The sequence below is a fragment of the Chiloscyllium plagiosum genome, unplaced genomic scaffold (assembly GCF_037043375.1).
Source record: "Chiloscyllium plagiosum isolate Xiang-an unplaced genomic scaffold, Cpla_swu_hap1 HiC_scaffold_7, whole genome shotgun sequence".
NCBI classification, from domain to species: Eukaryota; Metazoa; Chordata; class Chondrichthyes; order Orectolobiformes; family Hemiscylliidae; genus Chiloscyllium; species Chiloscyllium plagiosum.
The window spans coordinates 41266299-41291185 of record NW_028270145.1 but is presented as its reverse complement, the minus strand read 5'-3'; the positions used below and the strand labels follow the sequence as shown (position 1 = coordinate 41291185).

Below are 24887 nucleotides of genomic sequence, written 5' to 3'. Positions count from 1 at the left end.
CTTGTGAATGTACAATGGACCTGGTTTGTCATTTTAGGAGAACATTAGATAGACTGTGTGCTCAATGTCAGGTGGTGGCAGCCTTAGGGTGGGCTGCTCTTCTCACTGGTCATCAGGCAAGCCCCTCTGGGATCCCCTGGCCTGGACACTACTACTCTGAGATCCACCCACACACCCCTCCAAACCTCCCAACTCAAGATCAATTACTTTCAGGAATCAACCTTTTGCCAGCACGGGCTTAACCCGACTGTCAAATATTGCAGCAGTTCACTGCTAAAGGGTTCCCCTGGGATTCCACAGCTGGCTACTGAGCCCTCACCTACAAAACAGGCTAGGCCTCCTGCCAAAATTAAAGGGCACCTGGAAATTGGCCTGTGCTAATCCAAGTTGACCCAGGGTGAAAATCTGCCAGACTGTGGTTAGCTGCTAGTTTTATCCAAACATTTTCAACTCAACCTTTAAGCTGAAATGACCTGGGAGGCTCATAAAATAATGGAAGCACAAACTCTCAAATCATGTAGTCACCGTCTCATGTTTTGAGCATGACAGCATTTGCCTTACGTCTTCATTAATTCTTCTCTGCAATAATCTCCTTCCATTGATAGTTCTGAAAAAAACAGGTTTGAAGTACCACTTCCACATGCTAACGACCCTACCTGTTGCTTCACAATCTTTTCATTACAAGCATTAAGTAAACCTGTTTCCAATTTTAATATTCACTTTCAGAATGCCAGGCCTTTACTTAATACTGCGAGATCAAAATTCACAAATCACAAACACTCCTGCAACACAAATGCATATGTAAGCTTGTGCTGCATTTGATATAATAAACGGTCTACATTGTCACCACCAAACTGCAGTTTAGAAAATACATACCCCATCCGAGAAGGTAATACCAGAGCAGGTGCTGCTTCTCAGCAAAGACGGCAACGACAATCAATGTATGAAGGTAAATACCTTCACACAACATCCAAAAGTAATTGCAGCCCATTAAGTACAGATGAACGAATTGTGACACTTTACAGCTGACCTGCAAAGAACAAGGATAAGACTTGCACTGTGACTGTGTAGGGGCACCTTAGCGTACAAAAGCTGGATCTGAAATGAGAAGAACTTTCAGAACCAAGGTCAGATTTTGCCCCAGCACTAAATATCAAACAAGCTTACTGAGAGCCATTTTATTCAGCAGAAGCTGCGAGGTTTAGAACCTGTCAGTGCTATTCAAGCAATAATTCTTGCTTTATGATTAGTGAATGTAATACAGTGGGTCATAGTTAATTACACAGTGCCAAAACTGGAAAATGTCATGTAATTAACTAAGCAGTTCAATTAAATGAAGAGGACAACCTGAAAAAACAGCAGCAAAGTTAGCCCGCTGTTTCTCTGCATTCCCTGCAGTGTGCTAACACATTGGAGCAATTGAAGTATCAGTTCAAAGAAAGTTAATCATGGATGATAGAAAAATCGGAAATGTAGTACAAGATAATTATATGCTACAAATATGGCTTGTGCTTATTTCAAACAAGGTTTTGCCAGAAATAGACACAATATAAAGTTAGCTCCGGTTTCCTCCCATAATCCAAACATGCACACGTTAGGTGAAATGGCCATGCTACATTGCCCATAGTGTTCAGGGATGTGTAGGTTAGGGGCATTAGTTAGGGGGAATGGGTCTGGGTGGTTTAGTAATTGGAGGGTCGGTATGGACTTGTTGGGCCGAAGGGCCTGTTTCCACACTGTAGCAAGTCTATGATTCTATTGAAAAGAAAATGCATTGTATTTAAACAATTACAGAAAATATCCAGTGGAATGTTTCCTTTTATTTACCTAATTGTGGAGGTGAGCATCAGAGCCAGGAACAGTAATTGGGGTCCTGTTGCTTTATCTGGCCCAAGCCCCAACTCTACATCGCAAACTAAGCACAAGACACCATGCACATTGAACCACCCAAGCCCTGGGCCCTAATATACTGCCTCATCTGAAGGCCTAGCAAGGTAACTCGGTCGAGACTAACATGCCATCCCCACACCGTTTCCCTGTCTTCTCATGCCACCCCGCAGTAAGCAGGGACAGGTCTCTCAATTTGTCATAAGCCTCAACACTAGCAACCCAGAGGTTGCCACCTAATCAGAGGCTGGCGACATCGGGGTCATTAAGCTTGCCAGTCTGAGCTTACTCTCTCAGGGGAATCCAACAACAAGGTAAGTACTTCTTACACTTCTCTCGTCAGGTGGGTGTCCTGTGGAAAAGGGGGTCAAGGGGATTGTATGCAATGGCAGGGGCTTGTCTGTCAGAGGCTACTTCCTTTCCTCCCACCTCCCCCTCCCCTCCTCTCCTATCCTGTCTTCAACTGGACTAATTAGATAATCGTGAGGGGCATGGATAGGGTTAACAGCAAGGTTGTTTTCTCCAGGGGTATGGGAATCCAAAACTAGAGGCCAGAGCATCAAGGTGACAGCAGAAAGATTTAAAAGGGACCTAAGAGGCACCTTGTTTACACAGAGGGTGGTACGTGTGTGGAATGAGCTGCCACAGGAATTGGTACAATTGCAACATTTAAAAGGCATCTGGATGGATGTATAAGATTAGATTACTTACAGTGTGGAAAAAGGCCCTTCGGCCCAACAAGTTCACACCGACCCATCAAAGCGCAACCCACCTACATTTACCCCTTCACCTAACACTACGGGCAATTTAGCATGGCCAATTCACCTAACCTGCACATTTTTGGACTGTGGGAGGAAACCCATGCAGACACAGGGCGAACGTGCAAACTCCACACAGAGAGTCGCCTGAGGCGGGAATTGATCCTGGGTCTCTGGCGTTGTGAGGCAGCAGCACTAACCACTGTGCCACCGTGCCACCCATAAATAGGAAGGGTTTCGAAGGATATGGGCCAAATGCTGGCAAATTCAATAAGATCAATTTAGGATACCTAGTCAGCGTGGACGAATTGGACTGAAGGGTCTGTTTCCACACTGTACATCTCGATGACTCTATGACACCTCCAGGGATGGTAAAGTCGAACCCGCAGGATTAGACAATTATATATCTTTATCAGTCCAAGATCATTTTAAAAAGTAAATACAAATTCACATTCTCATGAAATTAATTCTGTCAATGCACAACAGCACTTTGCCCATGGACCTGGATTACTTTTGGGAAGGGAAATATTGCTCATATGGTGACATAACAAACGCATTTTTATAATCAATATTTTCCATTACTGTTAGTCACTTTTTGATTTGTTTTGAATTTATCTTCCTGTCGTTCAGCAGAATCTTTTGCTTTCACTGCTTGTGAGCTTGGAGATAATTAATTTTGTGGATAGGGTCCTGTTGGACACCACTTTGTTTCCAGCTCCACCAGAATTAAGATCCAGGAAGGCAAGCCCCAAGTTTCCACTCCACCACTAATTGGGGTGATTTGTAGCCAATTAGTGACCACTGAAGGGGCTTCATCCCACAACAACTGTCATTAACCCAGACGCAAGTGGGCCTGTTATCATTCAGGCTATTAATCACCTCAAACACGGAAATAAATCCCTTGATCTAAGGCAATTGGAGTGACTCAAAAAAGAGAATTGGATATGGCCTTGCAGAGATATTGGAAAAGTGAGCGAGTGGGACTAATTGGGGAGTTATTTTTGAGAGCTGACATTGATATTTTGGGCTGATTGGCTTCATACTATGCTTTAACATTCCATTGGCTCAATTTGTAGTCAGGTTTGTGGAACTTGAAATGACTAATTTCGAATAGCAAAAAGACAAACATCACTGAAAGTACTTGAATCTCAATAAACATTTACTTAGGAAGAATATTATTTTCTCAGAAAGATATCATATATCAGAAATATATCAATAGTCATTATCAAGCGAAGAGCAGAAAATGATTTGAAAAACAGTTCTGTGAATAATAGTTCATCGACTGAATACAGTACACAATAATTTTCATATTGTGGCTAAAAAATATTTTAGCTATCTGAAAATCTGTTTGAATGTTGTTTCAAACTGGTGACTACAAAAGAGGCTAGATATTAAAAAGAGCTTTTGATCAAGTGGAGAAAACAGTGAAAAGCAGTGAGTAGTGAATGAATTCGCTCCTGTATCTGGGATTAAAAATTGACGGCAAGTGATAGCCCTTGATGTTGCGCCGAACTGTGAACTAATCTAAGCTCATCCCCTACACTATCCCATCATCATCCATGTGCTTATCCAAGGATTGTTTAAATCTCCCTAATGTGGTGAGTTAACTTTATTGGCAGGCAGGGCATTCCATGCCCTTATCACTCTCCGAGTAAAGAACCTGCCTATCGACATCTGTCTTAAATCTATCACCCCTCAATCTGCATCTATAACCCCTCGTACAAGCTGACATCATCAACCTAAGAAAACGGCTCACTGTCTACCCTATCTAATCCTCTTATCATCTTGTATGTCTCTATCAAATCCCTTCTTAGCTTCCTTTTCTTCAATGAGAACAGTCCCAAGTCTCTCAGCTTTTCCTCAGAAGACCTTCCCTCCAGACCACGCAACATCCTGGTAAATCTCCTCTGCACCTTTTCCAATGCTTCCTGTAATGGGTTGACCAGAACTGTACACAATATTCCAAGTGTACCGCACTAGCATTTTGTATCATTGCAGCATGACATTACTGCTCTGGAACTCAATCCCTCTACAATAAAACCGAGCACACTGTATGCCTTCTTAACAGCACTATCAACCTGGATGGCAACTTTCAGGGATCTATGTACATGGACTCCAAGATCCCTCTGCACATCCACACTTCCAAGAATCTTTCCATTGACCTAGTATTCTGATTTCCTGTTATTCTTCCCAAAGTGAATCACCTCACATTTATCTGCATTAAACTCCATTTGCCACCTCTTAGCCCAATTCTGCAGTTTATCCAAGTCCCCCTGCAACCAGTAACATTCTTCCACACTGTCCACTACTTCACTGACTTTAGTGTCATCTGCAAACCTACTAACCCATCCACCTATGCCTGTGTGGATTTATAAAAATGAAAAACAGCAGTTGTCCCAAAACAGACCCTTGTGGCACACCACTAGTAACCAGACTCCAGGCTGAATATTTTCCATCAACCACCACTCGCTGCCTTCTTACAGAAAGCCACTTTCTAATCCAAACTGCTAACTAACCCTCAATCCCATGCCTCTGCATTTTCTCCAAAAGCCTACCATGTGGAACCTTATCAAAGGCTTTACTGAAGTCCATATACACCATGTCAACTGCCCTACCCTCATCCACATGCTTGGTCACCTTCTCAAAAAACTTGGTAAGGTTTGTGAGAAATGGCCTGCCCTTGACAAAATCATGTTGACTATCTATAATCAAATTGTTGCTTGCTGGATAATTATAAATCCTATCTCTTATAATCCTTGCCATAACTTTTCCTACAACAGACATAAGGCTCACTGGTCTATAATTACCTGGGTCATCTCTACCACCCTTCTTGAATAGGGGCACAACATTTGCAATCCTCCAGTCCTCTGGCACTAAACCTGTGGACAATGATGACTCAAAGATCAAGGCCAAAGGCTCCAGCATCTCCTCCCAAGCTTCCCAGAGAATCCTCGGTTAAATCCCATCTGGCCCAGGGGACTTGTCCACTTTCACTCCTTCTAGAATTGATAACACCTTTTCCTTACTAACTTCAATCCTTTCTTGTCTAATATCTCATATCTCATTCTTCTCCTCTCCAATATTCTCCTCTTCCTGAGTGAAAACAGATGAGAAATATTCATTTAGCACCTCTCCGATCTCCACAGGGTCCACACACAACTTCCCACTTCTGTCTTTGACTGGTCCTATTCCTACCTTAGTCATCCTTTCATTCCTCATACACCTATAGAAAGCTTTAGGGTTCTCCTTTATTCTACCTGCTAAAGAGTGCTCATGTCCTCTCCTTGCTCTTCTTAACTCTCTCTTTAAATCTTTCCTCGCTAATCTGTATCTCTCCATCGCCTCACCTGAACCATCTCGTCTCATCGTCACATAAGCCTCCTTCTTCTGCAATTCCTGTGGTAAACTGTTATACTATCCTTGACTAATAACGCCACACCTCCTCCTCTTTTACTACCTTCCCTGTTCTTAATGAAAGATCTAAATCCTGGAACCTGCAACATCCATTCCTGACCCTGCTCTATCCATGTCTCCAAAATGGCCACAACATTGAAGTCCCAGATACCTAACCATGCTGCAAGCTCACCTACCTTATTTCAGATACTTTTGGCGCTGAAGTAGACACACTTCAAACCAGCCTGGTGTCTGCCAGCACATTCCTGTGACTGTGAAATCCAGTCCATGCCTTCCCTACTCTCATCCTCCTGTGCACTGGAACTACACCTCAGGTTCCCATCCCCCTGCTGAGGTAGTTTAAACCCACCCAAACAGCACCAGCAAATTTTCCACCCAGGATATTAATACCCCTCTGGTTCAAGTGAAGACCACCTTCCCCAGAATGAGCCCCAATGTTTTTATCAGTAGCCACTCTCAGCACAGTGTTGAATACTGATCTCAACCTTGATTGCAGATATGGTTCAATTGAGAGAAAATGCTCTCTTCCGAAGTAAATGTTTACTGAGTTTGCTATTCTTTTAGAGGTGATCATTTTGTCCCAATCTGAAAGTAACAATTCAATAGAGGTGAGCATTTCTGCATGATATATCACACTGAATGGCTGAATCATACAAAGCAAAAGATAGTCAGGGGAGAACTTTATAAATTGTTGGATAGGCGTCAACTGAAAGTACTGTGGACAATTTAGGACTCCTCACTTCAGAAAAGAAGGACAGACCTCAGAAACAGTACCAATGATATTTGAAAGAATGTTATCAGCAATTCATAGAACATAGAACATAGAACATAGAACATAGAAGAATACAGCGCAGTACAGGCCCTTGGGCCCTCGATGTTGCGCCGATCCAAGCCCACCTAAACTACACTAACCCACTATCCTCCATATACCTATCCAATGCCCTCTTAAATGCCCATAAAGAGGGAGAGTCCACCACTGTTACTGGCAGGGCATTCCATGAACTAACAACTCGCTGAGTGAAGAACCTACCCCTAACATCAGTCCTATATCTACCCCCCCTTAATTTAAAGCTATGCCCCCTTGTAATACCCGACTCAATACGCGGGAAAAGGTTCATACTGTCGACCCTATCTAACCCCCTAATCATCTTGTACACCTCAATCAAGTCACCCCTAAACCTTCTTTTCTCTAGTGAAAACAGCCCCAAGTGCCTCAGTCTTTCCTCATACGATTTTCCTTCCATACCAGGCAACATCCTGGTAAACCTCCTCTGCACCCGTTCCAATGCCTCCACATCCTTCCTATAGTATGGCGACCAAAACTGCACACAATATTCCAGATGCGGCCGTACCAGAGTCTTATACAACTGCATCATGACCTCAGGACTCCGGAACTCAATTCCTCTACCAATAAAAGCCAGTACGCCATATGCCTTCCTCACCGCACTATTTACCTGGGTGGCAACTTTCAGAGATCTGTGTACATGGACACCAAGATCCCTCTGCTCATCCACACTACCAAGTATCCGACCATTAGCCCAGTACCCCATCTTTTTGTTATTCTTCCCAAAGTGAATCACCTCGCACTTAGCTACATTGAATTCCATCTGCCACCTTTCTGCCCAGCTCTGCAGCTTCTCTATATCCTGCTGTAACCTGCCACATGCTTCCTCACTGTCAACAACTCCTCCGACTTTCGTATCATCCGCAAACTTGCTCACCCAACCTTCTAACCCCTCTTCCAGGTCATTTATAAAAATGACAAACAGCAATGGTCCCAAAACAGATCCTTGTGGAACACCGCTAGTGACGGCACTCCATGAAGAAACTTTGCCATCAACTACTACCCTCTGTCTTCTTCCATCCAGCCAATTTCTAATCCAAACCTCCAACTCACCCTCAATGCCATATCTCCGTATTTTCTGCAGTAGCCTACCATGGGGAACCTTATCAAACGCCTTACTAAAATCCATATATACCACATCTACCGCTTTCCCCTCATCAACCTCCTTCGTCACCTTTTCAAAGAATTCAATAAGGTTTGTGAGGCACGACTTGCCCTTCACAAAACCATGCTGACTATCCTTGATCACATTATTCCTATCCAGATGTGCATAAATCCTATCCCTTACAATTCTCTCTAAGACTTTGCCCACAACAGAAGTGAGACTCACCGGCCTATAGTTACTAGGGCTATCCCTACTCCCCTTTTTGAACAAGGGAACCACATTTGCTATCCTCCAGTCTTCTGGGACTACTCCTGTAGACAAAGAGGACATAAAAATCAAGGCCAATGGCTCAGCAATCTCCTCCCTTGCTTCCCAGAGAATCCTAGGATAAATGCCATCAGGCCCAGGGGACTTATCTATTTTCACCTTTTCCAGGATTTCCAACACCTCTTCTCTACATACCTCAAAGCCATCCATTCTACTTATTTGTGCCTCAGTATTCTCATCGACAACAATGCCCTGTTCCTGAGTGAATACTGAAGAAAAGTATTCATTCAGTGTCTCCCCAATCTCTTCCGCCTCCACACGCAACTTCCCACTACTATCCTTGACTGGACCTATTCCTACCCTAGTCATTCTTTTATTCCTAACATACCTATAGAAAGCCTTAGGGTTTTCCCTAATCCTATCTACTAAGGACCTTTCATGTCCCCTCCTTGCTGCTTTTAGCTCTCTCTTCAGGTCCTTCCTGGCTACCCTATAACTCTCAATCGCCCCAATTGAACCTTCACGTCTCATCTTGAGATAGGCCGCCCTCTTCCATTTAACAAGGGATTCCAATTCCTTATTAAACCACGGCTCCCTCGCACGACCCTTTCCTTCCTGCCTGACAGGTACATAATTATCACGGACACTCAATAGTTGCCCCTTGAACAAGTTCCACATATCATTTACACTCTTGCCTTGGAGTCTACTTTTCCAAGCCACACATCCTAAGTCATGCCTCACCGCATCATAATTTCCCTTACCCCAGCTATAATTCTTGCCCTGTAGTACACACTTATCCCTCTCCATCACGAGTGTAAAAATCACCGAATTATGGTCACTATCCCCAAAGTGCTCACCTACCTCTAATTCTAACACCTGGCCTGGTTCGTTACCCAGAACCAAATCCAGTATGGCCTCACCTCTTGTTGGCCTGTCTACATATTGTGTCAGGAAACTCTCCTGCACACATTGAACAAACACTGACCCATCTAACGAACTTGAGCTATAGCTTTCCCAATCAATATCAGGAAAGTTAAAGTCCCCCATAACAACCACCCTATTACTGTCACTCATCTCCTGAATCACCTTCCCAATCCTTTCTTCAATGATTCTAGGACTATTAGGAGGCCTGTAAAAGACTCCTAACAGGGTGACCTCACCTTTCCTATTCCTAACCTCAGCCCAAACTACCTCAGATGGCAAGTCCTCATCCATCGTCCTTTCCACCGCTGTAATACTATCTTTGACAAGCAATGCCACACCTCCCCCTCTTTTACCCCCACCTCTGACCCTACTAAAACATTTAAATCCCGGAACCTGCAACAGCCAATCCTGTCCCTGTTCTAGCCATGTCTCCGTAATAGCCACAACATCGAAGTCCCAGGTACCAACCAACGCTGCAAGTTCACCTACCTTATTCCGTATACTTCTTGCATTGAAGTATACACACTTCAAGCCACTTCCCTGTTTACAGGCACCCTCCTTGGAAATTGATGCCATGTTCCTCACCTCCCTACACTCCAGGCCCTGCACCCTGAAGCTACAATCTGGGTTCCCATGCCCCTGCCGAGTTAGTTTAAACCCCCCCCAAGAGCACTAGCAAACCTCCCCCCAAGGATACTGGTTCCCCTCAGGTTCAGGTGTAGACCATCCCGTTTATAGAGGTCCCACCGTCCCCAGAAAGAACCCCAGTTATCCAAAAACTGGAACCCCTCCCTCCTGCACCATCCCTGAAGCCACGCATTTAATTGTTCTCTCTCCCTATTCCTCGAATCTCTATCACGTGGCACGGGTAACAAACCAGAGACAACAACTCTGTTTGTTCTAACTCCAAGCTTCCAACCTAGCTCCCTGAAAGCCTGTCTAACATCCTCAGCACTCCTCCTACCTATGTCGTTGGTGCCAATGTGGACCACGACTTCGGGTTGCTCCCCCTCCCCCTCCAGGACCCGGAAAACACGATCAGAGACATCACGTACCCTTGCACCTGGGAGGCAACATACCAAACGTGAGTCTCTCTCGTTCCCACAAAACCGCCTATCTGTGCCACGAACTATCGAGTCCCCAATTACTACTGCTCTGCTCTTCTTCACCCTTCCCTTCTGAGTAACGGGGACAGGCTCCGTGCCAGAGACCTGAGCCCCGTTACTTACCCCTGGTAAGTCATCCCCCCCACAAGTATCCAAAACGGTATTCAGAACTTCAAATATGAGAAGAGATTGTAAATTGAAACAGAAAAAGTTAAGAGAAAATATAATGGAGATGTTCAAAATGGTGAGAGATTTTAATAAAGCTAAATAGGAAAAAATAACATTCCTCCTGGTGAGCAGGCCAATACCAGAGGCCATAGTTTCAAATCCCCTTCAGGAACCAGAGTGGAGGACATGCTCCTGTCTATCAATGGCACTGAGGTGGGGATGGTTGAGAACTTAAAGTTCTGAGGAGTAAACATCACCAATAATCTATCCTGGTTCACCCATCATAATGCTACAGTCAAGAAAGCACACCAATGCCTCGACTTCCTCAGAAGGCTAAGAAAATCCGGTATGTCCACAATGAGTCTTAACAATTTTTATAGACGCACCATAGAAAGTGTCTTATCCGGAAGCATGACAACCGGTCTGCCCAAGACCTCAAGAAATTATGGAGAGTCATGAACACAGCTCATAAACCAGCCTTCTATCCATTGATCTGTCTACACTACCCACTGCCTCAGGGAGGCAGAAAGATGGCAGAAAGGTACAGGGTGGAGAACCTGCTCATCCCAACTTCCCCAAACTGAGTTCAAGCTGGAGAGGCTCAAAGATGGTCTTGGGCAGGGAGGGATGAAGTCAGCCTTCCTGTCCAGAAGGCCAATTGAAGCCCGGTATCTCTTCAGCAGAAACGGGCTAAGCCATTTCAGCAAGCCACTTGGTAGCTATTCCAGCATCCTGGTGGGGAAAACCCACATTCTTGAGCATCCTGAATCCCATGAAGGCCCCCATGGGCTGAAATAATAAGACCCTTGGAAACCATTCCCCTGACTGTGACAGTCACCCATCTCTGGGTCTCATTGTGACCCAGCTTACTGGCCAGAGCAATGCTGTGTTACTCACGTTGGTCTGAGATCATCAGTGGCGATCCTTCTACCAGGCCTCAGTGCAGATTGGTAATGGCCACAGTTCCCAATGTTGTACTGGAAACTGTTGGTCCACTGCTTAGCCAGTAAGTATCAGAGGTAGGACCTCTATCTATCTGATAAGAAACTGCCTCAGCAAAGGTAGGAACCCCAACTACAGCTGTCAAATGCAACCCCAAACATGGTTTCTGGAACCACCAAAATCAACACAGCCTATGATTCTATTTCTTTCTTTTCTTAGCTAGAAATATATCTGTAGATTACAACTGATCCATTCTATAAATATGGACATTTATTTGATTGAAGAAACCAGGTATTTTTTTTTTAGCAGGTATTCTTCTTCATGGCAATTGTGTCAGTGTTTATTCACTTTTGAGAAACTAGGGACAGATCTCTCACCTTTGGACAGAAAGTGGGACTTGACAGGGAAAAAGATTTTTCTCATTTCATACATGATGTTCTTAGGGGGTCACTGGGTTTTTCCATTTGACTTTTCACTTAATCGGGACTTCCTGTGCGGTGCCTCTTACCGAATGAGAGGGAGGCCGGGCTGATTTTCAGTGCTCTTAAAATGAAGGGCTCTAGCCCAAAATGTTGATTCTCCTGCTCCTCTAATACTGCCTGACCTGCTGTGCTTTTCCAGCACCCTACTCTCGACTCTGATCTCCAGCACTTGCAGTCCTCACTTTCTCCTAGTTAATTTTAAGTGGTGTCATCCCGTAGGAGTGGACGTACTAGTGGGCTGACAAGAAGATCATCACTCTATTCCTGTTATTGTTGGATCTACATCATTTTGTAGCAGGCTTGAAAATAGGTGAATACTGCTCCAACTTAAAACAGATGGCAGCCTTCTTAAATATCTAAATTTACTCCCTCTCCTTGGTGGAGAAAAATCTTTGGTTATTAATGGACAGAGTGCACATCGTTTTGATTGGTCAAACCAGCAATCCTCAAAGTATCACAGATGGCTGATTACAATGGGTAAGTCGCTTTTGATGGAGGCCGATATATAATACTCACAGTCTTCCCCTGGAAGCCCATTCCCCTCTGTTTACCAACATAAAACTGCTGGGCTCCACAACAGAGTCACTGGATCTTTAGTCCTCACCAGTCAAGTAACAACTAAAAATATGTGAGCTGTTCAGCAGCAATACAGAAAAACCAGCTACTAAATGGCATCAAACTCATCAAAATCAACCCTTTACACTTCCCCTTAGGCATTAATGCCTCATTGAAAAGCTTAAGGAATTGAATACACTCAAAACACTCTTCAGGTGTTCCCTTCACCCAGGTATTAAATTCATTCTACAGTTCACCACAATAATTAAATAAATACTCACTGGATTACTTTCAACAAGTTTCTGATTATTTGCAACGGCTGTTAGCCAGATGATGGTGATGATGGAATTACAAACAAACGAGAAGAATAGATTTTTATGAAGTGTTATCCTCTGGCAACTTAAACTCCTATAAGAGAAGAACAGAAAGAAATAAATTGCTTTCCTGGGTCATAAAGAACTCATGTCAAACAATGCCTGTTCTTCAATATTAAATTGTTCATAATGCACTCAGGCTAACAGAAGCTGATACATAACTTACAATTCAGACATATTTCTGTCCAAGTTTATTCTAACATCAAAAGGACCAAACTGCCACTAAGAACATCAAACCCTAATCTTTGAACACATCCTTTGGTGCAGTTATTCATTCATGCTGAATCCATTGGCGAGCAAGCTCAGTGTTGGCTTTTACCCTGAGCTGAAGGTCAGATACTGTATTCTATCCATCACTGAAGTAAAATATTGCTGTTTCCATGATAATTCTTCCCTCTGGCTTAATCTCATCTCAATGCTGCCGAACCGTTTATCCATGTTCTGCTCTCTTCAACCTTGACTTCAACATCCATAGCCAACTCATCTCCTTTTCCATACAAAATGAAGATGCCTACTACTCCTCTCACTTTATTTTTTTTAGCTCCTTGCCCTTGCACTAAATTCAAATCTCTGTACTTATTTCATCATCTGTTTCTGATCATTTTCACCCACATGGCCCATAGATTATCTCCAGCCCGTTGTTTCTTTTAATGACTGTGGCACTTAGTGAATTATGTATAAGTCATATTTTAAAGACTGATGCTAATTTAAGTGCAATAATGAGTTTAAGTCACCACCTATTTGCCAAATGAATGAATTTCATCTAAAGGATGGTTCTCGTCATGTAATGGCTATAATAAGGTCACTTAGAAATACAGTAACACTTGCAATAGCAGAATCTGCAATAGAGAGCAGACTTGTATGGATGCAAATATTTATAATATTGTGGGTTCCTTCACATCAATGCTATAGGCCACAACTGGATCTAAGTCACCATCAGACAACATTAGTTTTATTTCTACTCAGCAAGTTTCATGGTGACTGTCAGAATTTTACAAATGATTTTCTGCTACGCTTCCTCTGAAAATCTGGTTAAGGAAATGATGTCCCCAGATGCATCTAAAATAAATAAAATCATTATTTCAGTGAGAGTGAATAATGATCTCTGACCTGTCATTGAGATGAGATTAATTAAACAGAACAAAACTAGGGCTTGGCTTATCGTATTTTCCCAACTTCAAAACAAAAGAGGGACATGTGCAAAGCTCCAGCTATCATCGGTGCTTATTCTTTAATGTAAACGCAGCAGGACATTTTGTAGTTTTGTTTGTATCCTCACTTCCTCTGGGAGGCTAACTGTAACATTGGCCAGAAATTAATACACATCGGGGCAAATGACCAATAAGCATAAAGTTATGTGTATTGTCTATCCATTTGCAACTGGCACCACCACAGATTTACATCTAGTGAGGAATGTGTGGATATCCCTCCATCCTTAGGCTAATGGATGCCCTTAGGTGGCCACTTAATGAGCACTTCAAGGTCTCTTTCCAGCCCATCACAAGGTTTTCGCAAGGTAGGTGGAGGCCAGAATCAAGATTCAAGCCCATCAAGACTCACGGAGGGCAATTAATGTGCTCCATACATACTCAGGCCATCACCCTAACCCTACCAGATCTATTATAGGATGACTGCAATGCCTGCATCCCACCCTTGGGTTTCCCCTCCTTACCTGATATGTGCATATTGCATCCTTCCCATTTGCTTCCATGCCATGGCCTCCTAGTTTAACCTCACTGAATACCCCTCAACCTAGCTCCCTATCAGGCATTAGCAAAAATCTCTCAAGGTGATGACCATTGTTCGCTATCCCCGTCCTGGTAGCATAAAGCTGACTGCTATTATAAACAAGGGACCTCCTCCATATATGGAGATCATTAATTGCCCTCCAGCTATTAAATGGCTGCATGACAACCAACTGATGTGAGGCACAGTCTTGCCACTGACATTTTTGTCAGGGAGGCTTTTGGGAAGCCTGCTGGGATGTAAAATAATTTATGTCTCATTTCATGTAATTGACAAATAAACTTCTTATGTTGCACTTCTGACATTTTACAGTGTAGCAATTCAGATTTCTCACAGATGCTAAGCAATATTTCTGAGTACATACTAATCTTAATGTAGCCCACACTGTAAGACTATGAAAGAACAAATTCGCATTTGCAATGCAGTAATATTAAATACCGTTAAAGTTAATGTAAAAATCAAATGTACATTGATGAAGTAAAAAGCTTCTGATTCAATACTGCACAAAGGATTGCTGCTTAAACATCTGCAATATAGGTGAGTGACATACACAGCTATACTGTATGCTTCATGTATGTGAATAACACAAATATTACATTAGCTATCTCTGTGATTTATCAATTTATAGGACATTGGGTAACGTAAATAGATTCTGTCACTTTTATGTACTATGTTATTGTGTGTTCTGACTTCACTCTCAATAACTATTTGTATAACCCGTTTTGTCAGCAACATATAGAAAAAAGCACTCGGTACAATTTTTATGTCAGCTGTACTCTGAAAACTGAAATTAATTGTGCAGCTCTGCTTTAAGGCCTTTCCCTACCTGGTTGATGCTCTGAAACTACAAAGCTGAAAAAGAAAGTTTCCATCTTCATTGAAGGGACTTTCAGCTTTTCCACATCCAACTTTTCTGCGCTGTATGACCCTATGACTACAGCTCTAAAGCTGCACTGTAAACTCTCCCTACATTTTGACAGCTGTGACACATTCCACAATAGCAGCTGAGGCAAGCCAAAGCATTTGAAGTATTCCAAATAAAACAATGCACATTCTTTAAAATAAAAATCAATTCACTGTATTTCTCAATGTTAAAGGATTCTTCAAACAAAAGTTCCAGGATTTGGTTCCGCATCTCTGCCAAAAGCTAACCACTTCCTCCTTGGACCATAACTTGGGTGACACGTTTACTGAAATCGCATTTTTGAGATATATTCTTTATAAACAAATGAGCTAGTAAATAGGGGCAAAAACGGTAACTCCAGTTGCAAAGATAATAACTGTGCAATACTTACTTGAAATAAAAGAATATGGCAAGAGAAATTAGCAAGGACGCCACTGACAATCCATGTCCAATCACAGCCAAGTACAATAAGTTTACTGCTGTCTGTTTTGGGGAGAAACAAGAATTCCAAAATGATTATTAGTGAGGAATAGCATCAGATGACATATATTCTCTAGTTGTGTTGTGAAGGATTCTAATCAGTGTTCATACCTTTCGTTTTTCCCTTGTGTGTGCATTACACTGAGTGTAGTTTGTCCATGTTCTATTACTCTCTGGATGTTGAAACCATTTTCCACTATCATCACAAATTTTCATGGCTTTTTCTATTTGTGAAACAAACAAAACAAATACCTCTCAATGAAGTTAGAATGGTTATTTTGAAACACTTTTTGTGCAGGATTGTATTGCATGTAAATTAAATCTTACTAAGATGTAAGCCTTGGATCTAATTTTAATTAGCATGAAGAGCTGGAAACAGCTATAATGTGGATGGGCAGATTAGATTTTTGATTAGATTAAATTCCCTACAGTATGGAAACAGGTCTCTTGGCCCAACAAGTCCACACTGACCCTCCGAAGCATAGCCCACCTGGACCCATTCCCCTCCATTTACCCCATGACTAATACACCTAACTGTATGGGCAATTTAGCATGGCCAATTCACCTGATCTGCACATCTTTGGATTAGAAGAAGAAGAAGAATACAGCGCAGTACAGGCCCTTTGGCCCTCGATGTTGCGCCGATCCAAGCCCACCTAACCTATACTAACCCACTATCCTCCATATACCTATCCAATGCCCGCTTAAATGCCCATAAAGAGGGAGAGTCCACCACTGCTACTGGCAGGGCATTCCATGAACTTACGACTCGCTGAGTGAAGAACCTACCCCTAACTTCAGTCCTATATCTACCCCCCCTTAATTTAAAGCTATGCCCCCTTGTAATACCCGACTCCATACGCGGGAAAAGGTTCACACTGTCAACCCTATCTAACCCCCTAATCATCTTGTACACCTCAATCAAGTCACCCCTAAACCTTCTTTTCTCTAATGAAAACAGCCCCAAGTGTCTCAGTCTTTCCTCATACGATCTTCCTTCCATACCAGGCAACATCCTGGTAAACCTCCTCTGCACCCGTTCCAGTGCCTCCACGTCCTTCCTATAGTATGGCGACCAAAACTGCACACAATATTCCAGATGCGGCCGCACCAGAGTCTTATACAACTGCATCATGACCTCAGGACTCCGGAACTCAATTCCTCTACCAATAAAAGCCAGTACGCCATATGCCTTCCTCACCGCACTATTTACCTGGGTGGCAACTTTCAGAGATCTGTGTACATGGACACCAAGATCCCTCTGCTCATCCACACTACCAAGTATCCGACCATTAGCCCAGTACCCCATCTTTTTGTTATTCTTCCCAAAGTGAATCACCTCACACTTAGCTACATTGAATTCCATTTGCCACCTTTCTGCCCAGCTCTGCAGCTTCTCTATATCCTGCTGTAACCTGCCACATCCTTCCTCACTGTCAACAACTCCTCCGACTTTCGTATCATCCGCAAACTTGTTCACCCAACCTTCTAACCCCTCTTCCAGGTCATTTATAAAAATGACAAACAGCAATGGTCCCAAAACAGATCCTTGCGGAACACCGCTAGTGACGGCACTCCATGAAGAAACTTTGCCATCAACTACTACCCTCTGTCTTCTTCCATCCAGCCAATTCCTAATCCAAACCTCCAACTCACCCTCAATGCCATATCTCCGTATTTTCTGCAGTAGCCTACCATGGGGAACCTTATCAAACGCCTTACTAAAATCCATATATACCACATCTACCGCTTTCCCCTCATCAACCTCCTTCGTCACCTTTTCAAAGAATTAAATTGTGGGAGGAAACCGGAGCACCCAGTTGAAACTCATACAGACAGTCACCAGAGGTGGGAACCAAACCTGGGTCACTGGCGCTGTGAGGCAGCAGTGCTAATCACTGAGCTACCATGTCACCCCATCTGTTTTGGGTAAAAACATGAATTCCAAACTGATTATTAGCGAGGCATATCATCAGACGACATATATTCTCTAGTTGTGTTGTGAAAAATTCTAATCACCATGCAGTTTGCTAAAATCATCTTATCCAGTTTAAAAGTAAATTACTTCCACATTTATTCTCACCAGATACAATGTACCCATTGACAGAGAGAGACCTCTATAAATCATCCAAATAGGGCCTTAAATCACAAATTAAATGCTGTGCATATAACAGCCTATTTACAAAAAGAGCGGAACATGGCCTAATAGCTACAATATTCTGAACTTTCATCTAACAATAAATAATGTTCTAGTACTTCCATTTATATAGTACCTTCTCTCATTGAAATACATCAAAGCCACTTACTAAATGATTTACATTTGTAATGCAATGGCAATTGTTAGGTTCACAATCTGTTATTGTAATTCTATGCTTGTAAGCAGCAACACCAGAGGTGGATTCCTCGTGAAATGATTTCTAGCTGGCAAGCGAAATTTACTTTAATGTGGTGACGTCAAAAATACAGCACATTAATAATAAGGAAAATCAAAATTTTAAGCAGCACTATTGCAGTATTCAAATCCAAATTATGTCTTTGCATAATAATTTCAATGCAAGCCTTTTGGTGCCATAGTTCTTCTGCCCTTATGAACTGCAAGTTTATTGCATGCTACTGATAATTCTGGGTTGTATTGCTGTCTATTTTAATCTTATCCATTAGGCATGAATCAATACTCTTCGATTACGGGGTCATTGTATGTGGAGGTAATTCAATCTTAACCTTCAATTGTTATCATGATAAATTTTCTACCAGAGTGTAGAATCTCCTCCCTTCTATAGGCTTTGTTGTAATATTAAATCAATGAATAATTAAGGTGAAGCCTAACAATGCACTTAACTAGCAAAATGATCTTAACTAAAAAATCCATGATCAATTAGAGGATTTTGGCTTCCTTTAAGAATCAAATACTGAATGTATCAGACTTAGGATAAACCCTCATCATAAGTATTTAGTAACACCAGAATTTAATATTAATAACATTCAACTTTAATTTATAACTGTGCTCAAATCAAGTATGCAGGTGTGAAGGGTTGAGAATTACTTTAATGCAAATGAAGGATGTTAGATTTATCTTCCTATTTTCCTTTAGTTTCACAATGATGCTCTTTAATCTCTAAAAGAGTTTTGGCCTTTTGACCTTCTAGGTAAGCAACATATATTGCTATTTTTAATATTTGCTATGCTCCAACTTCTCAAGTCAATAAAGAATAGGTACTATCTCTGACCATTTTGTAATTTTTTTTGAGTAATATCGAAATTCACAGGAAAATGTGATGGAGAGGAATAAACCAGGGCTACATTCTTTAGAGTACAAAATTATGATATGTATCTCATTAAAACACTGAAAAGCCATCATGGATTCAACAGGGTAGATATAAAGAGAGTGTTTCCCCTGGTTAGGGAACCTGGTTGAAAGTGTTCACAAAAAATGTTTCTAGATAAATAAATCAAGAGCTAAATGGCAAAGTATTGTTAAGTAGAGGATCAACCATTATCTAATTGAATGAAGGAGCAGATTTGAAGGGCCGAATGGCTATTCCTACTCTATTTACCATCTTATGACTTTGAATTGGAATTCAATAAAGTACATTTTGAAGCAATGAGGAAATTGTTGCAAAGCAGCAAATATGGCAGTCAATCTATGCACAATTGTTGTGAATTCATAAAAGGTACCTCTTCAAATATTATGAGAATGTATTTGACAAATGACAATAAGGTGACAATGCACCAGTTCTGCATTCACAGTCTTGACATCAATCTTGCCACAACAGTGATACTTATGAGTATCTGAAATGACATTTGTCAGCAAATAACAATGCATTATAATGTTCAGAAAATCGGATCACTTCCTTTGGTGCACATTTCTTTGTTTATCCAGTTTCAAAGTGATGTGCAAAAATTAGCTTCTAGCTGATGAAGGTGGAAAGACTGTGAATACATGGACAAATAAATTATTCAGGCCTATTTCAGAGTATTAAATAACAGGAAAGATGCATTTGATTTCAAAAAGTTTAGATGAAATCAGGGTTAAAACAATATTATCTGGCACTTGCAGAAAGCTTACATAATAATAATGTCTGGAGGAACTTCATAGGAAAGTCAAACAAAATTTGACACTGAGTCAGATTACAACAGGTGAACAAGGGCTTGGTGAAAGGAGTCAAAATGGAACAACGTAAAGTGGTAGAGAGCACGGTGGAGAGATTTAGATTGGAAATTTCAGACTTTAGGACTAAGACTGCCAAAAAAAAGTGGTGAAACAATGAAAATTGGACTTGTGCAAGAGGCAAGAGTACAAAGATCTCAGGTGGCGGTAGCACTGGAAAACAGAGATGTTGTAGAAACTCAGCAGGTCTGTGAAGAGATAATAGAGGTAATGTTTCGAGCGTGATAGGATTTTTTTCCAGAATTGAAAGGACTCAAACGTCCCTGGAAGATATTGCAGACAATGTTAGGCAAAGCATTTCTTCAATGTTAAAAGGGCATCTCAGTAACAAATGGTAAATCCTGCAATCATGCAAATGGCTAACATATTGGTCCCAAAACTGTGTTAAATTGTTCTACAATGTTTCAATTGGTGCCTTATTGCCTCTGAGGTCACAAGATTTCAGTTTCAAGATTCTCTCCAGGGCTTGACTACAAAAATTGATGGAGAGAGGAGGAGAACTTCTTCAAGGTAGGCATCCTTGACAGAGGATTTGCAGTAAGGTTAAGATCAACTAGCCAAAAGTGAAGACTGCAGATGCTGGAAACCAGAGTTTATATTAGAGTGGTGCTGGAAAAGCACAGCAGGTCAGGCGATTCTCCTGCTCCTCGGATGCTGCCTGACCTGCTGTGCTTTTTCCAGCACCACTCTGATCTAAACTCTGGTTTCCAGCATCTGTAGTCCTCACTTTTGCCTACAAAAATCGATACTAACACTCCAGTGGGGTGCTGAGGGCATGCTGCACTGTTAGAGTGGCCATCTTTCTGACTAGACAGTAAAGTGAGGACGTGTCTGGCAGCTGGATGGAAAAAATTGAATAAGAGCAGGGGAGCTATCCTCAGTGTCCTGGCCAAGGTTAATCCCCCAGTGAACATCATTAAACCAGACTAGGCTGAATCTTGCAGCATTTTGGCTCGGTGCAAGTTACACCTAGTTGTGGAAGGATTTCTGCCATGAGATCTTGAGAGATTCCTTGCCATAATCTTATAAAACTCGCCTCATCCACCAAGTATCCTGCCCCAAAGGCATCCCTCACACCTGGCTCCAGCTTCACATTACCACATGTTGATCTCAGAACAACTCGCCACTCAGCAGCTATCTCGGAATTCATCAGCATCTTTGGTGTCACGTCATTTTTAAAAGCCTGTTCCGCACCCAGACAGGCCAGAGATGCCCTGCACAATTCCTGGGATTGGCCATGGACATGGAAGATAGAAAGAGATCAGTGACCAGCTTTGCAGGCAGAGACCTAAAAGTCTAGCTAGATGCACCAATTGAAACATTGTAAAACAATTTAACACAGTTTTGGGACCAATATGTTAGCCATTTGCATGATTGCAGGATTTACCATTTGTTACGGATTCTGCCAGATACCCACTCTGGTTATTGTCAAGTTTCATTGACTAGGCAGCATCCAAAGTGCAGGAGAGTCAATGTTTTGGGCATACGCCCTTCATCAGGACTTCCTTTTCTCCTTTGGACCATCATGGCAGCCATAACACCAGGCCATGTCAGTCTGGTCCAATATTGTCACCTGGGTTAGAGTGCTCTCAGACTTCTAGGAGAATGCCCAACACCCTAGGAAGAAGGCCAATGACATTCTCCACTCCACCAGCATGGGTGCCACTACCTTCTGTCCAATATCTCACACTCACTCACTTTCTTCTGGTCTACCCTCTCCTAACAGTCCTGCAGTCCTTACTTTCTCCAAGTAGTATGTTGACTGACCATGTGTAAGCTTCTGGACTGGTATTGGAGGCTGCCCCAACTTCCTGCAGAGGGGCCTCCTGAGTAAAGGCTATCCCTGTTGACTTGACCGAGATCTGCTGACAACCGTGACAAGTTCCTTTGTATCTGTGGTAGAGGGCACGGCGAGACAGAAATAATGTGAGCTTGGTATCTCTGGCTAATAGATCAAAGTTCAAAAAGGCAAGGCACAGTAATGTTGTGGGCATCCAAATAAGCTCAAAGTGAGTGCGTACCATATCAGCAAGCGAATAGCCTGGATGTATAGTCTAGTGTAGACCATGACCTGGGTGTATGTCCCTGAGTGTACAATGTCCTTGTTGTAGCAGTGTAATGGTAGTTGCCAGTAGAGCATCCTGTAAATGGACTGGAGATGTGCCATGAGGGTATTTCAAGGCTAGCATATGTTAAATGCCAATGTCTCTGGATGTGGGCTGCATGTAGTTGGTGCCCATGCAGCCATGTTGATGCCTATTGTCCTACATGGAGTTGCTTCAAAATAAGCAGTGAGCGGATTCTGCCAGATACCCACTCTGGTTATTGTCAAGTTTCATTGACCAGGCAGCATCCAGCAGTAGAGTCGACGTTTTGGGCATAAGCCCTTCATCAGGAATTCCACATCACTCTGAACCCTATAAGATTCTGTTCATTACCTTGTCATTAGCACATTGCTGACTGTGGGAGACTCCTGTGTGCAAATTAATTACTATATTTGCTACATTACAACAATGTCCTCATTATATCAAAAAGTATTTTAATAGCTTTAAAGTACTTTTCCATAATAAATGGTTTTAACATTTAGAATATAAATGCAAGTCTTGTTTTTCATAAGATCAGCGCAACACATCTTTCTGGCCAGCCAATTGGGGCAGTAGCCACTTTCATAAGAACGTAAGAACTGGGAGCAGGAATAGGCAGTTCAGCCCCTCCAGCCTGCTCCACCATTTTACACAATCACAGATGATCTCGTCTTGGCCTCAATTCCACTCTGCGTAACACTTCCACCCATTACTAATTAAAAATCTTAAGTTTAGTCAATGTCCTGGCATCCACACCCACTCTGGGATAATAAACTCCAAAGATCCATGATGCCCCTCATGTCTATCTCAAACCGGTTTCCACCCCTGCCACCGACTTAGCCTAAAACCATGACCTCTCATTCCAGACTGACCGACATGAGGAAACTTCACTCCACATCCCCCTGAGCATCTTATACACTTCAACTAGATCTCCTCTCATTCTTCCAAACTCCAAAGAGTACAGGCCCAAACTGCTCAATTTTTCTCTCTCATCAGCTGTCAATCCAAAAGTCATCCACATCCAGAATTGCCAAAGATGACTAGACTCTTTCATGAATATACCCATTCATATAAACCTGAACATTGCTTAAAGTCTGAGTCATGATTACTGCAGTTGGGATTGACAGAGCAATATTGACTATACCTGATGGATCAAAGTCTTGGAAGTAATCAGGGCAATGCTGGACAGCCACTGTTCCAGGAGGTGCATCTTCCCAGCACAACCATCCATCCCAAGTCCTGCTACACGCAATGCTTGTCTCTAAGGAAAAAAAGGAATTATTAATAACACTGTAAGAAATACTAGAAAATATTTCTGTCATCCAGTAAGATTACTTGTTGCCACCTTTGCCCAAATGCAATTAATGATACCACTGCATTGTCTTTTATTTTTAGAAAGGGCATTATCATTATGACAGGGTTTGACAAACCTGAATTATATTACACCTCAGAAAAGCTTTGCCCAGTCTATGCCAATGTTTCTGTTTAGCATGATCTTCTATCCATCTTTTTTTATCTTGTATTTCTCCCTCACGTATTTATCTAAATTCCACTCAACAAACACAAAGTCTTCTTTTTAAGAGTTCTAGTGGCTCTATAGGATCTCTCAGCATTTACCCTAAAATATATTGATATATATCACATTGAGATATGGTTCTAACAAAATGATCAGGGCATGGTACTTTTAGTGGTTTCCCTTCCTAAGCAAAGAAAACATTTGTGCAAAATATTTATCCAATTAAAGCTTCCCTTGAGAATAAATAATGAAAAATTGGCAAGAAGATCAGAAAGCAGGGAGCAGAGATTTAAGATAATTATCAAAGTCACTTGACGGAAAACTAGGAGAACATTTTTATCCAGTCAGATGTTCCCATCTGGAAGACATAATTAAAAATCTGATGGAAGAAGCACCAACAGTGACTTTCAAAGAAAAGTTTGCTGTATATTTGAAAAGGAACAAATTGAAGACTTATAATGAAAGAGAAGGGAGGTGGGATCATTTGGGTACCTCACAGGAATGACGGTCTAATGAAATCCTACTAAAATTGTGTACAGATGGGTGTCAGACAATTTATTTCCACGGAAGAAAGGAAAACAGTCCACCGACAGGCCTGGATGAAACCCATCCTGCAGCCCTTCACTGCTGCTGGTGAGCTAAATAACATCACAATGGGACTTCTACAAAGGGGGACACAGCACAAACTCTGGGTTTGCTGGCCAATCTGATAGCAGCTCCGATGATTCTGTCAGTGCCAATGTTCCATTGGGCCACACAGGCCAATTAGGAAGTAACTAATGATGGAGCGCTGAATTGAGATAAGTCCGGAGGTTTTGGGCGGAGGCTTGGAACCTTAGTGGGAAATCATGCTAAACAGAAACTTTGGCATCGATTGGGCAAATCTTTTCCGTGGTGTAATATAATTTAGGTTTGTCAAACCCAGTCATAATTTGCTGTGTTCTAAAGAATGAAGGAAGTGGAGTACTGCTTTATTAGGGTATGCCTCTGATGGACAAGTGTAACATTTGGATCTATTGAGCTTCAAACTAGCACAACAGACCCTTAATTATTTATTTACATATTGAGAGTGTGCTGCCGATTTTGGTACATGTCCAAGCTCGATATTATAGGAGGGAACTTGGGGATAGGTGACAATGGGATGGGCTAGCCAGTCTCCTTAT

At 42.1% G+C, this 24887-nt stretch overlaps 1 protein-coding gene across 3 annotated transcripts in view; it reads right to left on the bottom strand.

Annotated features, from left to right (window-relative positions):
- calcrlb (calcitonin receptor-like b) overlaps positions 1–24887 on the bottom strand; it is an 85146-nt gene that overhangs the window by 8488 nt on the left and 51771 nt on the right. For all 3 annotated transcript variants that reach the window (XM_087988958.1, XM_043693437.2, XM_043693436.2), the window contains exons 4-8: positions 23353–23469; positions 16068–16180; positions 15868–15959; positions 12734–12860; positions 877–1030 (exon numbers count right to left, since the gene is read on the bottom strand). In XM_087988958.1, the coding sequence (XP_087845084.1) occupies positions 877–1030; positions 12734–12860; positions 15868–15959; positions 16068–16180; positions 23353–23469 (603 nt within the window). The remainder of the gene's footprint in view (positions 1–876; positions 1031–12733; positions 12861–15867; positions 15960–16067; positions 16181–23352; positions 23470–24887) is intronic.